The following is a 13,660-nucleotide window of genomic DNA, read 5'->3' as shown; positions in this document are numbered from 1 at the left end:
GAATTAAAATTTGAATTTATTGATTTAGTGAGTCATCAATTTGGACCAATGAGAAGTCATCAATTATGGACCAATCAGAAGAAGACATTTGGAAATTCATTTTAACCACCAATAAAATTAATACATGTGTCATTTAAGTTACTATATGACTCACTTTGGTGGATGAGCTTTATATATTACTAGTGTGATGACTCGTGCGTTGCACGAAAATTTAGGTTTTTCATTTTTTTTATATATGAATGAATTAACTTAAATTCATTTAAATTGTGATAGTATGTATTTTTTTTGCTGTTGAAAAAAACGTGATATTATGTACGTTACATGTTAGTTATGTTGTTTAATAGTAAAAAATTTCAATACGTAAACTGGATAATTTACTTGGTAAAAAAGAATAAGTAAATACATGTTCGTTCAATACAACAAACGTTAATTTTCAAATGCGCCCAAAAAAATACCACAAACATTACCAAAAACTTCCTTATATACTACATTCAAGGTAGAAGTCTGTTTGTTTCTTGCATGATACAATATACAAATTTTAAGACCCCTCTTTGGTCGTACTCTAGAGAGTGCAACGTACAACTGACCATGAAGAAGAGAGTATACATATTTTTAGATCTCTATTTGATTGTACTCTAGAGAGTGCTACATGACTAACCATGAAGAAGAGAAAGAGGAGAGTGCTACGTACAACTTCTAAATTAGTTTACTAATGAATTTATTAAAATAACTGACTATAAATTTGTTTAACTACTTACACCAACAGTGAAAAAAGGTAATACCATGTGATCCAACTATAGTCCATCAATTTGGCATGACATACTTAAATTCAAACTTAAAAATACTTCAATAATGCGCTCATCATATTTATTATCATTGGTGTTTCTTACATCAGATTCATAGGTGTAATTGTTTTGCTTTGGCAAGACTTCCACTCTCTCAACTTGTATAAGGCTCATAGACTAAAAAGACTCTGGGTTCAAAAGGCTCATAGATTCTGTCCAAGCCTTTGACTCGTCTCATTTCTCCCTTTGAAATCATATGCATAAAGTTAAAAGAAAAGCATGATGGGATGCAAGAATTTTGGAGTTAAGATATGCTCATTGATATTATCCACGTCCATCAATCTAAAGAATCCAACTTCATGCTGCCATTACCATCAACAACATCAGTGATGTCTAACACAACAACAACAACAACAACACATGAGTTGAGAAGAAAAACACAAGAAAATGGAAGCAATCTCAAGAAAGGGTATGATTCAGATCTGATGAGCTACAGAGTCATAAATTTCTGACCCCTCAGGTTCATGTTCATTCAATCCCTGCACAAAAGGTTGGCTTAGTTCCAACCACGTTTATACCATATTCAACAATTAAACTCCGACCTATTAACATCAACAAACATATACAAATGTAATGATTACTATATATTCAAAGTTCAGCTCCCACATTTTTACATCAGCACTCACCATATTTTTGCTTATTGTGATGATGATACATGCAATAATAGTGCTATAAATTGTCACAAAAAAATTAAGGAAGTACTACGTGCTAAATTTTCAACAGTAGAAGCCAAGAATCCAATCAGCACAAAGATTAAAGAAAAACTAAGAAGTCATGACACATAATCTACTTCTAAAAAATACCCATAAATAAGGGAACCTAATTGAGCTGTAAGTCAACCTCTGTACATCCTTTTAGTGCCCAACAGCTTAAGAACAAAAAACCTACCAACCAAGAAAGCAAAAAGTACATATAAATCTCAAGCATACATCTTATATTCTTTAAAAAGTCTATCTATACAAATAAACCTGTCAGCTACTACATATAAGTATCACGCACCATTATACAGGCAAGCAAAAATGATTTATCAGTTTTGTCCCTGCTTCATCCTCTCTATCCTTCTTACTTGTGAATCTGAGTGAATCTTGTGGGTCAAAGAAAAGTCTTCAATCCTAGACAAAAAGAAGATAAAAAATATTAGTGAGCTAGATAAAAAGGTCATACTAATATCTAGCTTTAGATACCGCCCTTATTGTTCCACTTATACTTATATTTAGAAAGTCTGTCCATTCCTTGAAAATTTGAAAGCAAGAAATTAGCAAGGAAACTTACTCTGAAATTTGCAAGGAAAAAAAAGTTTATACCTTGGAAGGTTCATTATATTTTCCGAAAGCAATACCTGGATGATACTTGGGCCAAACATAACATCCACTGAAAACCAAATAATAAGAAATAATAAGGTATAATGAGAATTACCAAAAAAATGCACTCAATCTTCAATGATCCCCATTCAGGATATCTTAACTCCATGCTTCAAACCTTAAAAAACCTCAAGCTCAAATCAGCAGATGACAATTTCATGAGAAAAGATATTGTGATTGCATGGAAACTCCTCAAACCCTAAGCATCATGAAACTGAAGAGCATGAAACATAATACATTATCAAACAACTGGAAAAAAAATTCCTCCTGGTGAAATACAGAAAATTGAAATAATTCATGTGAAAAGGGGCAACACCGTAAGTGAAGCGGATGGAGAAGAGAGAAGAGGCTTACTTGGGATAGCCATGAACCAAATGTTGATGTTAGTAGCTAACTCAAATTTAGGTGGCCTTAATGAAAATCCACCCCGAATTAACAGAAAGCACAAAACCATCCTAAAAAATGCAATATCAGCTAAAGCAAACCAATATAATAAAGTGAAATCATGATTCTTATAATTGAAAACATGATCCTCTGTTATTCTATCAAAAGGAAATAAAGTTTCATTTTATTTTATCACAATGAAATAAATAAGTAAAATCTAAGTAGAAGCACCATCCACATCATCCTTTGTTATTTGATCACAATGAAAAAAAATGTTTCCTCCCATTATTCCTTCTACACTTCGTTACTAAGGAAAACATCTATTTAAATAGCACACAATGCTCAAGAAGCATATCATCTATATTTATGTCAGTTACTCTAATGTTGCTTTGAACTACACATGTGACTGCTGATTTAGCTCTCACCTCACACTTTTCTTCAGTACCAAATATCAGCTCCAATTCCAAATGCACATGCAGCAGAAACATGCGTAACTATCCTTGAAGCCACAATCTCAACAAAGATACCCATAAAATGAGCTTAAATTTTCAGTCAAAAGTTCAAACACATATAGTAAAGAATGTTAATTATTTTCTCTCACCCATGATAACATGAACCCTTCTTTGGTTTTCTGCAATATCATAATATACTTAATAAACAATTAACCTAGACTTAGTAGGTTATTGCGAAACACCATTTGATGCATCTATTATAATAGAAAAGAATCCTCTCAAACTTAATCTCATTTAAGCAACTTGAGAAAGAATTCCTAATCAATCCCTTAAACTTTGGACTTTAATGCTTCTAGGTCCAAGCCCCCAAAACAACATCAGGAGCAACTCCAACTAAATAGACACCAGTTTCGTTTTCTAAAATTGCATTAACACATTACTTGAGGGCCTATTATTATATGGAGGAAGTACAACCAATCCCTTCGCTTGATTTGTTTCTGACAGAAATAATGGATCTTGAATTGGCTGACTATTCAACCAATCCCATCGTGATCTACCACTTCCAATTAGAGGAAACAATTTTCGGCATTCTTCCTTCCGTGTAGTATATTACATCCTGACGGGAAAATCACAAGTGAAATTCAAGTAATGATCCTAATTACACGGCAGTTATAAAATTAAGGAACTATTAGGTATTCCAAAGTATTATCCTAAAATAAAGGCCGTGGAAGAAATTCTTGCTTTACTTTTTAAGGATAAGTCAAGCCGGAGGTGACATACTATGGACTTTGCAGTTTTATTCAAAAAGAAGATCTAGGCAACAAAAAAAAAAATGCAACACCACAAAATGTTCAAATGTTCTACAATGTTATAATACTTATGAGGCTAACAATGGGGTGAAAAAATAATTCTTATCGAACAAAATACAATATTGTGAAAAGGGAAGATTGATTACCTTTGGCCTTGAGCACCCCCTCCATTCTTGTGAAGCGTCAAATGTGCTGATAGTTCATACTCCCACCAAATCTAGCTCCAATACTCATAGCCTAACAATTAAAAAGCACTATAAAATTCAAAATAGTGTTGTCTCTTTGTATCACAAATGAAAATCCCACTATATTTCCAACACATTCTCCTTTTGCAGTGACATTGCACTTTGCATATTATAATTTACCATGGAAAACTAATGCTTTAGAAAAGCAAGGTATGCATGGGATAGTTAGCCAGAGAGGAAATACAGCTAGGAAAATAAAAGAAAAAAACACATGAAAGAATGGAGGGGGTAGTGCTTGCTTTGAGATTATTTTGTTATAGCCATAGCTTCTTTCGTAATAGCTAAACTTCAACTCTGCTATGTCAGTTCTTCTTTTCCTTGCCACTGCATTGAAGCAAGCACCACCGCCAGAAATTTGAAACAGTCAAATAAAGAAGATTAAAACCAATGGCCTAACTTTCATGTAAATATATAGCTCATAGGCCAGCGTACCACATCTGCCAATCAATTTATTGAATTCAATTCAAACTAAATAAGGCCATGATTCCATCATGAAATTGCCTTCTAAAAAAATTGTTACAATAATAATGTTTATTGAATGTGACATTTAATAGTCATTTAAATACATTTACGACTAAGAGTATCAATGTATAAATGGTATGATTTCCTACATTAACTATCATCAAGATAATTTGATTGAATAACTTCAAATATGGCAAGATTGAAATCAGCTCCTATTTCATATTAAAAGACCATATTATAATAGAAATTCTTAGTAATGTTCATGGTACCTGTGTGTTATAACGGAGACACTAATGGGGCTCTTATTCAGCCTGAAAAAGTTCCAAAATTAGGTTTTGAAGTAGCTCTGAAGGACATGTTGGCGGCTCAGTGTGACTGTGAGTAAGCGGCGACCGAATTGCATTTTTCAACCTCTAAGCTGTTCGAAAATTAGGAAAAAAACTCAAAATTATCAAAAGCATAAAATCTGAAAAATTATAAAGAGATTAGAATTAACACTTCAAACAACAAAGAGTCATACCTTGTCATCCACAATCGAAATCATGGATTTGTCACAAAAAAAAGGGATTTGAGGCATTAGAGGACGAAGCGGAGAGAACGTGATGGCGGTGACGAAGAGGAGAGAACAATGACGGCGGTGAGGAGCATGGTTAGATGATGAGGATTGAAGTTGAAGAGTTGACACAGAGAGAAAACGCAGAGCAGGGAGAGGAGTTGAGAATGAGAAAACGCATACCCAGGAAAAACATATGAATTAAACGTGTGACACATCTTTTGAAAACCGTTTTTCTTACAAAGGAACATTCTTTTGAAAACAAAAGTATATTCCTAATAATACAAATTTAATTTTTTAATTTTCTACTTTATTGAGTCATCAATATGCACCAATGAAAAGTCATCAATATTGACCAATCAAAATCAAACATTTGGAAAATCATTGTACCAACCAATAGTTGAAAACCATGTAGAATTTAAAACACAATATGACCCACTTTGGTGGATGTGCTTTATATATTATTAAGACTAGTGCGTTGCACGAAATTTTATGTTATATTTTTTAATAAATAAATTAATTTTATGTTATATTTTTTTAATAAATAAATTAGTTTTCATATATATAATTTAAATTATAAATAAGTCAATCGTGTATAAGTCAACCATATAATAATATATGAAGAGAAAAATGAAATAAATAAATGAAATTATGTTGTATATATCAAACAATTTCAAAAAACTTCTTAAACACTACATTTATAGTACTGGTCTATTGTTTGCCCGAATCATCCAGTTAGGGATGAAAATTTTCACCTGCATGTGGGGATTACCCCATTTGGGGACCCGATCTTGGGAAATTTTTTTTCCGTGAGGGTGGGGGTGGGGATCACCCTCCTCGCCCCATGTGCATAGGTAAAAATTCATTAATACCCTTAATAATAAAGTCAAGTAGTTAATAAAAAATATAAAGGAGCATAAACGTAGCCAATTAGGCACTACTTCAAAATTTCAATTTGAACAACATATTCTTAATGAAGATAAAGATGTTATTGAGGTAAAAAATATGTGGTTTATATATTTAAACTTTTGAGGTCTAGGTATACATTTATGCATTTTTTATTTTATTTTTAATGATATATTAGTGATCCCAATGGGGATCCGTGGGAGCTGTGGGGAGGTGGGGATGACGTGAAAATTCACCCCGCTACGGGATAGGGAGTGGGGATGGGGACAGAGAAGGGATGCGGGGATGGGGAGTGGGGAGACCCTCCTCGTCCCCACCTAGCGCGGGTACCATCTCTGTATCCAGTATACAAAGTTTAAGACTCTTTCTTGAATGTATTGTAGAGAGAGGTAAATATAACTGACTATGAGTGTAGAGGGGCCTCAGAAGGAAGAGTCCAACCTGAGATAGTGTTTGTCCTTGCATTTGTTTATGGTCATCGTGAAGCATACTGCAATTGGAAATTGTCTTCTTTCTGAATTTAATTGGAAATATGAAATTAGAATGGACTTGGTTCCTTCTTGAAATGTGTACTTTTGTCATTAGCATGTGTTCCCGTGATAACAGTTGCACCAATAGCATGTTCACCAAGTTCATCCACAATTAACCTGGTTCCATTGCGTAAACCTGCTGCTTGGTCTATATTTCTCAAAAGAATGATTGGAGTACCTACTTTCAATAATAGTTTGTGGTTAGTGATTTCTAAGCTTTTAGTGTTGTTCAAAAATTCTATTATAAACCACTCACCCTCAATTTCAGAATCTTCATCAAATCACAAGGCAGAGTCGGAGCTCAGATATTCATGTTATGGTGCAGCTACCATGTCAAGCATGTAAGTGTTTATCATTTTAATAGCCTCCAGTGTATGGGCAAAACTTACATACAGTTGCTTAGGTCCAGTTTTTACTGTTTTTCAATCAAAATTTGACATTTTGGATTTCTTTTTTCCACTTTGGATTTCTTTTTCCACATCAGATTTAATAAAATCCCATCCACCTTGAACCCTAAATCTGAAATAGCAATTATCGAAATGCTCCATCTTCAATTTCAACAACAGCAAAACATTTGAAATGCTCAATCTCAATCACCGAAAGAATACATGAAAAATTTAATTGCCTTTAGAAATTGGCAATGAAGATGATGAAGACAGCAAAACGCTGTTGGAAAAGACAACAATCGCGACCACATGTGCACTTCCCTGGAACCACCGCGTTCGAATTCGACGACGATGATAGGTTCGACGATAATAATTTCAGCCTTCAATCTTGGAAAAACTTGGAATGTCAACATTTATTGATTTATTTAATTACTGATTTATTGACTCATTAAATTTGACCAATGAAAATTAAACAATGTGGACCAATCAGACGATGTCATTTGGAAATTCAATGGCAACAACCAATAGAATGCAAACATGTGGAAATTATGTAGCAATGTGGCCCACTTTGGTGGATGAGCTTTATATATTATTAAGATTAAGATTAAGATTAAGATAAGATATGATTTGATGGAGAAGAATTACCTCAAATTTATAGAACCACATGTTAGAGTCATGAGAGTTCTTGATTTCCGAAACTACATAGGAATTGAATTAAATTAATTACTCATTGTCTGAACAAAATGATTTTCCAAAAATTCTATGAGAACAATCTCCCGGTCTGAGCAATTTTTATGATGTGAACCTATCAAACACGGGGAAGCCGTATTTTCAATTTTCTTTAAAACTTTTAGATCTTGATTTGATTTCTTGCATAAGTTGATGGGAATTAACGTTCTTGAATTGTTAAATAATCGAATTCACATGTGCTCCATTGGAATTAACGTTCTTGAATTGCATAAATCTTGACATGGAAGCAAGACATTGTTGTGGAAAAGAAATTTGAAAAAACTCTAATGAAATAATCGAATTCGCATGTGCTCCATTGGATTTGTTTTGGTTTTCTATTAGCTATAGCACGCATAGTGTAACGCCCTGATTTCTTGACAGTTAAAATCATAATATTGCAAGAATAAATAATACTGTATAAGTAAAGATAGCGGAAAATTTGAATTAATTAAAAGCTTTAGTAAGAGAGAGCTACGAAGGCATTTTTATCCAAAGTATTGAGAAATAAGGAAATTAAGTCATCCCTCCCGAGTCAACACAGAGGAAGCAGAAACTTCAAGGACGGTGATGACCCTAGAACTGAAAAGTAAATGGTTTGAGGATTACAGACACAACCCAAAAAACCAACTAAAGATATAGTCATACAGGATACTCAAGAGGCTCCACATGCATCTATCATATAAAGAACAACATCCATCATATCAAGAACAACATCCTCCAACGTCGTGCCGCAACAAATGATCCATCATGAACAAGGCTTACTCTATCTCAACGATGAGTACAATCATCTTGACTTATTCCAAGCGTAAAACTAGTCCAACGAAGAAGTCTTCTCTTCTAAACCTTGAGGACGGAAAACGTTTTGAAGAAAATGAAGAACTTGATAAAGAAACCAACCTAATATTTCTTCTAAAGAAATACAATTCACTAGTATTTAAGATCAATCAATATTCATAGAGTCAAGCAATGTATAATAATAATAATAATATATATTTTAATAATAATAAAGTAAATTACCTAAATACCCTTGGACTATTTCTAAGGGTCTTACACATAGGTTAAGTGTTGTTGTTTTGTCATGCAAATTTGAGAGGTTCATCAAGAGGTTATAAATCATGATAAAAAGTGTCATCCATTTCATATTTCATATAACTATAAATAGCTATGAGCAATATCAATTGCTTACCCTTCAAAAAAAAAATCAATTGCTTAATTAGCATTTCGATTTTAATCAGGTTAACATGATATATAAATTTTTTTTACTTATTTTTATCTCTCATTTTGTTCATGCGAATGGACAATTCGACTACCTCACATTTTCATTAACGTGGGCTTCTGGGTTTTGTGGAGAGAACAACAACAATGGATGTGACCCTAGAAAGTTTGTGGCTTTTAAGGGAAGGTATTGTAAAACTTTTGTAATTGGTGGCTCTATAAATATATTATTTGGTTCACAAGATAATTAATTTGTGCAAATATTTATTACAGTTTTACTATACATGGGCTTTGGCCCTCAAATAGTAGGACTGCACATCCACGGAGTTGCCCAACCCCAAGATATAATCCTTGGGATGCACAAGTGAGTCAATAATTATAATACTTTGTTTTTTGTGTCTAATTATTTAGGGTTAAACTTGCATGTTTTGATTTAATTTAAATGTTTCTTTTCGCAGACTCAGAATTTGATGATTAACCTTAAGAATGTGTGGCCTGACCTGAACAAAAATCGGGATAATGGGTTTTGGGAAATGGAATTTAACGAGCACGGAAGATGTATGACCCACCAACATTTCAGTCAATTTGATTACTTTTGGCTAGCCCTAGATTTATATAGGGTTATACATGAACGTTCACGCGTGGAGTCAGCAATAAATTGTATGCCTAGTAACCAAAACACATATAGCTTATTTGATATTGAGCAAAATCTATTGCATACATATGGTTATTATGTTCAAGTCATTTGCCCTACTAATAGCCCAGATACGATAACAGAAGTTCGCTTTTGTTTCGATCACATGAACCTACCAATCTCATGCCCAAGACCGAACAGAGTGATATGTTATCCTGAAGTACTTTTCTTACGTGGTTAGTTTACTTTTTATGTTGATTAGTATGCATCTCAAATCTGTATTATTGTATTAGGATTAAAGAACTCCGTAGTTCTTTAAACTAGTATTTGTGTATTATTGTATTGGAATTAAAGAAGTTTTTAGTTCTATAAACTAAGTATTTGTACTCATGCTTTTACTGATGAATAATAATGGAGGAATTTTTTTTAAGAAAAAAAAAATATTGAAGAGAGTACCAGATATTAAATACAAACTATGAGTGAAAATGGATGCATGATGTGTATTAGTCCAAACAGACTAAATACAAACTATGACTAAAAATGGATACAAATCTAGATCAAAGGGCTACTAAGGAGAAACAGATTAATTCTGGCTTAGAAATCAAAACAATCTTACACTAAATCTTATACAAGAAGGAATCAAAAACCACTTTTTAATGATAAAAGGATTCAAAAGTGATTCCAAAAAGAGAAAAGTTAATAATCAAGTTTGAGTTACTTTCGCTCATAGACAAATTTAGAACAGAAATCAATCTGAACGTTACAAAATGATACAAGTATTTGGAGCTAGAAAGTGCTAAAGAGGGTGACGAACCACCCAAATGGTATCAAAACTTTGGTCAACTTGGTTTTCAAGGTATCTGATCAAGAATACAGTGAGAGAGCTGTTGAGATACTTTTAATAATTTGCCATGATTTTGGTAGGGCAAGATAAGGCTGCTGCAAGAGCTGCATGTACTTCTGCTTGAGGGAAAAAAAATAATATTAGAGAAAGGTGAATATTTTCCTTCTGCAGCATAATTATAAAATGCTAAGCCTGTGAACATACCTGGATACCCTCTTAGAGAGATATTGAAACGTCTTCCATCTCTGCAATCGCTTGTTCTCTGTCACCAACTTCATACAGAATCAGCGCTCTTCCTACCCTTGCATACTCTGAGAATGCCAAGTCTTTATATCTATCAATCACCTGAAAAAATGAGTAGGCAAATCAGTCAGATGAGTCCAGTGAGGACTCTATATTTAGTCCAGTGCTGTTATCTGCATTTGAACAGTGTATGCAAAATCTTGATGCAGAGGAAGAAAAGATTCTGAAACAAATTTTAGAGAATGTGGAGGAAGAAAGTGATGAAAGAATTCAACACCAAGAAAGAACTCATGTACTCAACCAGGTATAAAAGGTTAAATTCATACTTGAAAATTGAAATTGAAGGTTAGTGTTGCTAATATAAGTTCTTCATATGGATTCTTAAAAAAAGGGAATAGAAAAAGAGAAATGTTCTATAAAGTTGAAGAAGCAGCTCAGTTATCAGTTGCAGAAGACTCAAGACCCAGTAAGTTAATTAATCGTTCAAAACAATGATCAAAAGCGAATAGTTAGGGTGCAACTTGATGTTGTGTAGAACCATTTCATTTAAACAGTGGAAAGAATATTGATCGATTATGAGTTTGTAATCTACACATCAAGCTTGCCAGAATATAATATACTGTAATACTGAGTTTATTTACTGCACAACCATTTAGTCAATGTTTTAGGGCTTTGTTTGGACAAAATTTATGCTAGCCTTGCGTTCAGATTTGAGCTCCAGAATATGCCAATTCTGGCTTATCTGCCATGTATAAGTTTCAATTATCTTAGAGGATTAATGGTTTGCAAAATCAGTACAGACCAAACAACAAAAGAATAATGCAATACCAGAGAGAAACATGAAAGAAAAATTACTTGGAATGGGACCGAATGAAAATACCAAAAATAACAGTCACTTTCAGCAATACCATAAGTGAGCTGCTTGGGTCAGTCAAGGAGGAGACAATAACCTTAATCTTTTTTTTCAAGAAAATAGAAATATTATTGATGAGAAAAGCCATGAGAACAACCTTCTCATGAAGTAGGCAAGAGTTTAAGCACCGAAAAGGGATTACATGAAGAAAAAGCATAAATTAAAACAATACAAAGCGCTGCATCAGTGGAATGACAAGAAAATAAAAAGGCCAAAGCCTTGACAGCAAGCTAGAAAGAAATAAAGTAAACAAAGATACATAGGAACAATAAAAGGAGAAAAAAGCAAGAACAGAAGCTACATCCACCCAAAGAAAACGCAAAGGCAGCCCCAATCCAGCGAGTTCACAAACAGCACTCAAACTCAGCAGCAGGCACAGGAGAACAGGGTAGAAAACAGTCCAGGTCCAGCCTTCAGCATAAGACAGAAAACCATTAACAGATACAATGCAGCAGATTGAAAGGAACCAATTGAGCAGTGATGATTTAGCAGCATACACAGCAGATCAGATTCGAAAACAAACCAGTACAGGTCCAACCTTCAACCCAAATCATGACAATAACCTTAATCTTAATAAGGTGAAACTAGACTTTCTACATAACCATGGGCCCACCTCCAATGTTTGTTGGCAGGACGTTGAACATATTTCACACTATTATCACTTAGATTACACAACATAACATCCAGATTTTTATTTCTGATGAGCATTAGGATGTCACCATCTTCACCCAAGAAGATCAGCGGCCACGACCTAAGCATTGAACAGTTATCAGCTTCAAGATGTTCATAGCTGACACTCACCAATCGAGTCCAAGACTCTCGAACACCGTACTCTCTCATTTGCCACACATCAAAATGGGTTCCTTTACGGTCTTGAAAAAGGCACAGACAATTTCCCAAAACACTAAGGTGTGTATTAACAACACTAATATCTTCATGCAATGAAAAAGATCTATAAGTCTCTTTATGCATGTCAAATGAAAGAATCACCAATGGCAACCGCTGGAGGTTTTGTTTAGGCCTTTTCAACTCCTCAACTGCTAACCAATTAAGACAACCACCCGCAAACAGTCCAGTGCCAGTGCGTCCCCTTGGCGAAAGTCCGAAACTAGGTTTACTCGAAATCTCTCTCCAACAACTATCACCCATACAATAAACCGCTGTCTCCCAATGCCACTCTTGGCCCCGAAGAGAAATCGCAATTCCCACCACCTTATAAGTGTCACTTGAATCATCATAGCCGAATCCAAAGAGCATTCTGTCCATGATAAGGGTTGGCGACTTTTTAGACCACAAGCGTGTAGCCGGGTTCCAGAACCGGAACCTGCCCGGAAGGCAATCATAACCCCAAGTATAACCCCAAGTGTAGCGAAAACAGACCAAGCCGTTACATGAGTCAATGAGCCAGTACTTGCCCTTCAAATTGCAGCACCCGTCTTCATCGATCAAGGATGACGGATCCTCAACCAAACGACGCACCGGGCACGGAACGAGGCAGTGGTCCTCGTCTTCATCGTGGTAGCAGCCCTCGCCTACCTGTAGGGTGAAGAGGCAGTGGTTGTTTCTGGCCGATTTGTGCAGGTGATTTTTTTTGAACAATTTGTCGTTAGAGATGAGTGATTTCCATGATTTGCAAACGCACTTGAATTGCATGAGGGTCTTCACCGGAAGCCACGACAAGATTTCTACTTGAATTTCCCATGGGAGAAACTCGATACCAAGTTTCATCATTAGAAACCCTAATTTTGTATGATTAAAATTCTTAAGCTTCCCCCCGATTTTATAGTGCAATCTGTCGGTGTTGTGGGTCTTAGATAGATAGGTGAGGCCCAATTATATTTTCTGTTTTTTTAATTTAAATAAGTTATTTTTTTTAATTTAATTAAATGTGTATATGATGACAAGAAAGTCCCTTCATATAGTTTTGATGTTTCTGGTTGAGATGGCAGGCTTGACGTCGTGCAATTCCCTTGATTTTGATTCCTTGAATCCAGTCTTCAATTACAAGTGTTTTTGCAACTGAAACTAGAGACCAATTGATAGATTTTCAATTGAAATGACCTATTGAGAAATTCACAAAGAAAAGGATCAACAAATAATATAATTAACCTTTTTTTAAAGTAAATATTCATTACATAGTTTGCTTTAT

The 13,660-nt window shown here is 34.5% G+C and overlaps 1 protein-coding gene across 1 annotated transcript; it reads right to left on the bottom strand.

The window, feature by feature from the left end:
• Window positions 1–11,598: 11,598 nt before the first annotated feature.
• LOC130715507 (F-box/kelch-repeat protein At3g23880-like) lies at window positions 11,599–13,272 on the bottom strand. The gene has a single exon (XM_057565614.1). It carries the CDS (start codon window positions 13,240–13,242, stop codon window positions 12,082–12,084), a length of 1,161 nt encoding a protein of 386 aa, XP_057421597.1. The 5' UTR covers window positions 13,243–13,272; the 3' UTR covers window positions 11,599–12,081.
• Window positions 13,273–13,660: the final 388 nt, after the last annotated feature.

Source organism: Lotus japonicus, chromosome 4 (genome assembly GCF_012489685.1).
Source record: "Lotus japonicus ecotype B-129 chromosome 4, LjGifu_v1.2".
Taxonomy (NCBI): Eukaryota; Viridiplantae; Streptophyta; class Magnoliopsida; order Fabales; family Fabaceae; genus Lotus; species Lotus japonicus.
The sequence above is the reverse complement of the archived record's forward strand: the minus strand, read 5'-3'. Positions and strand labels throughout refer to the sequence as shown.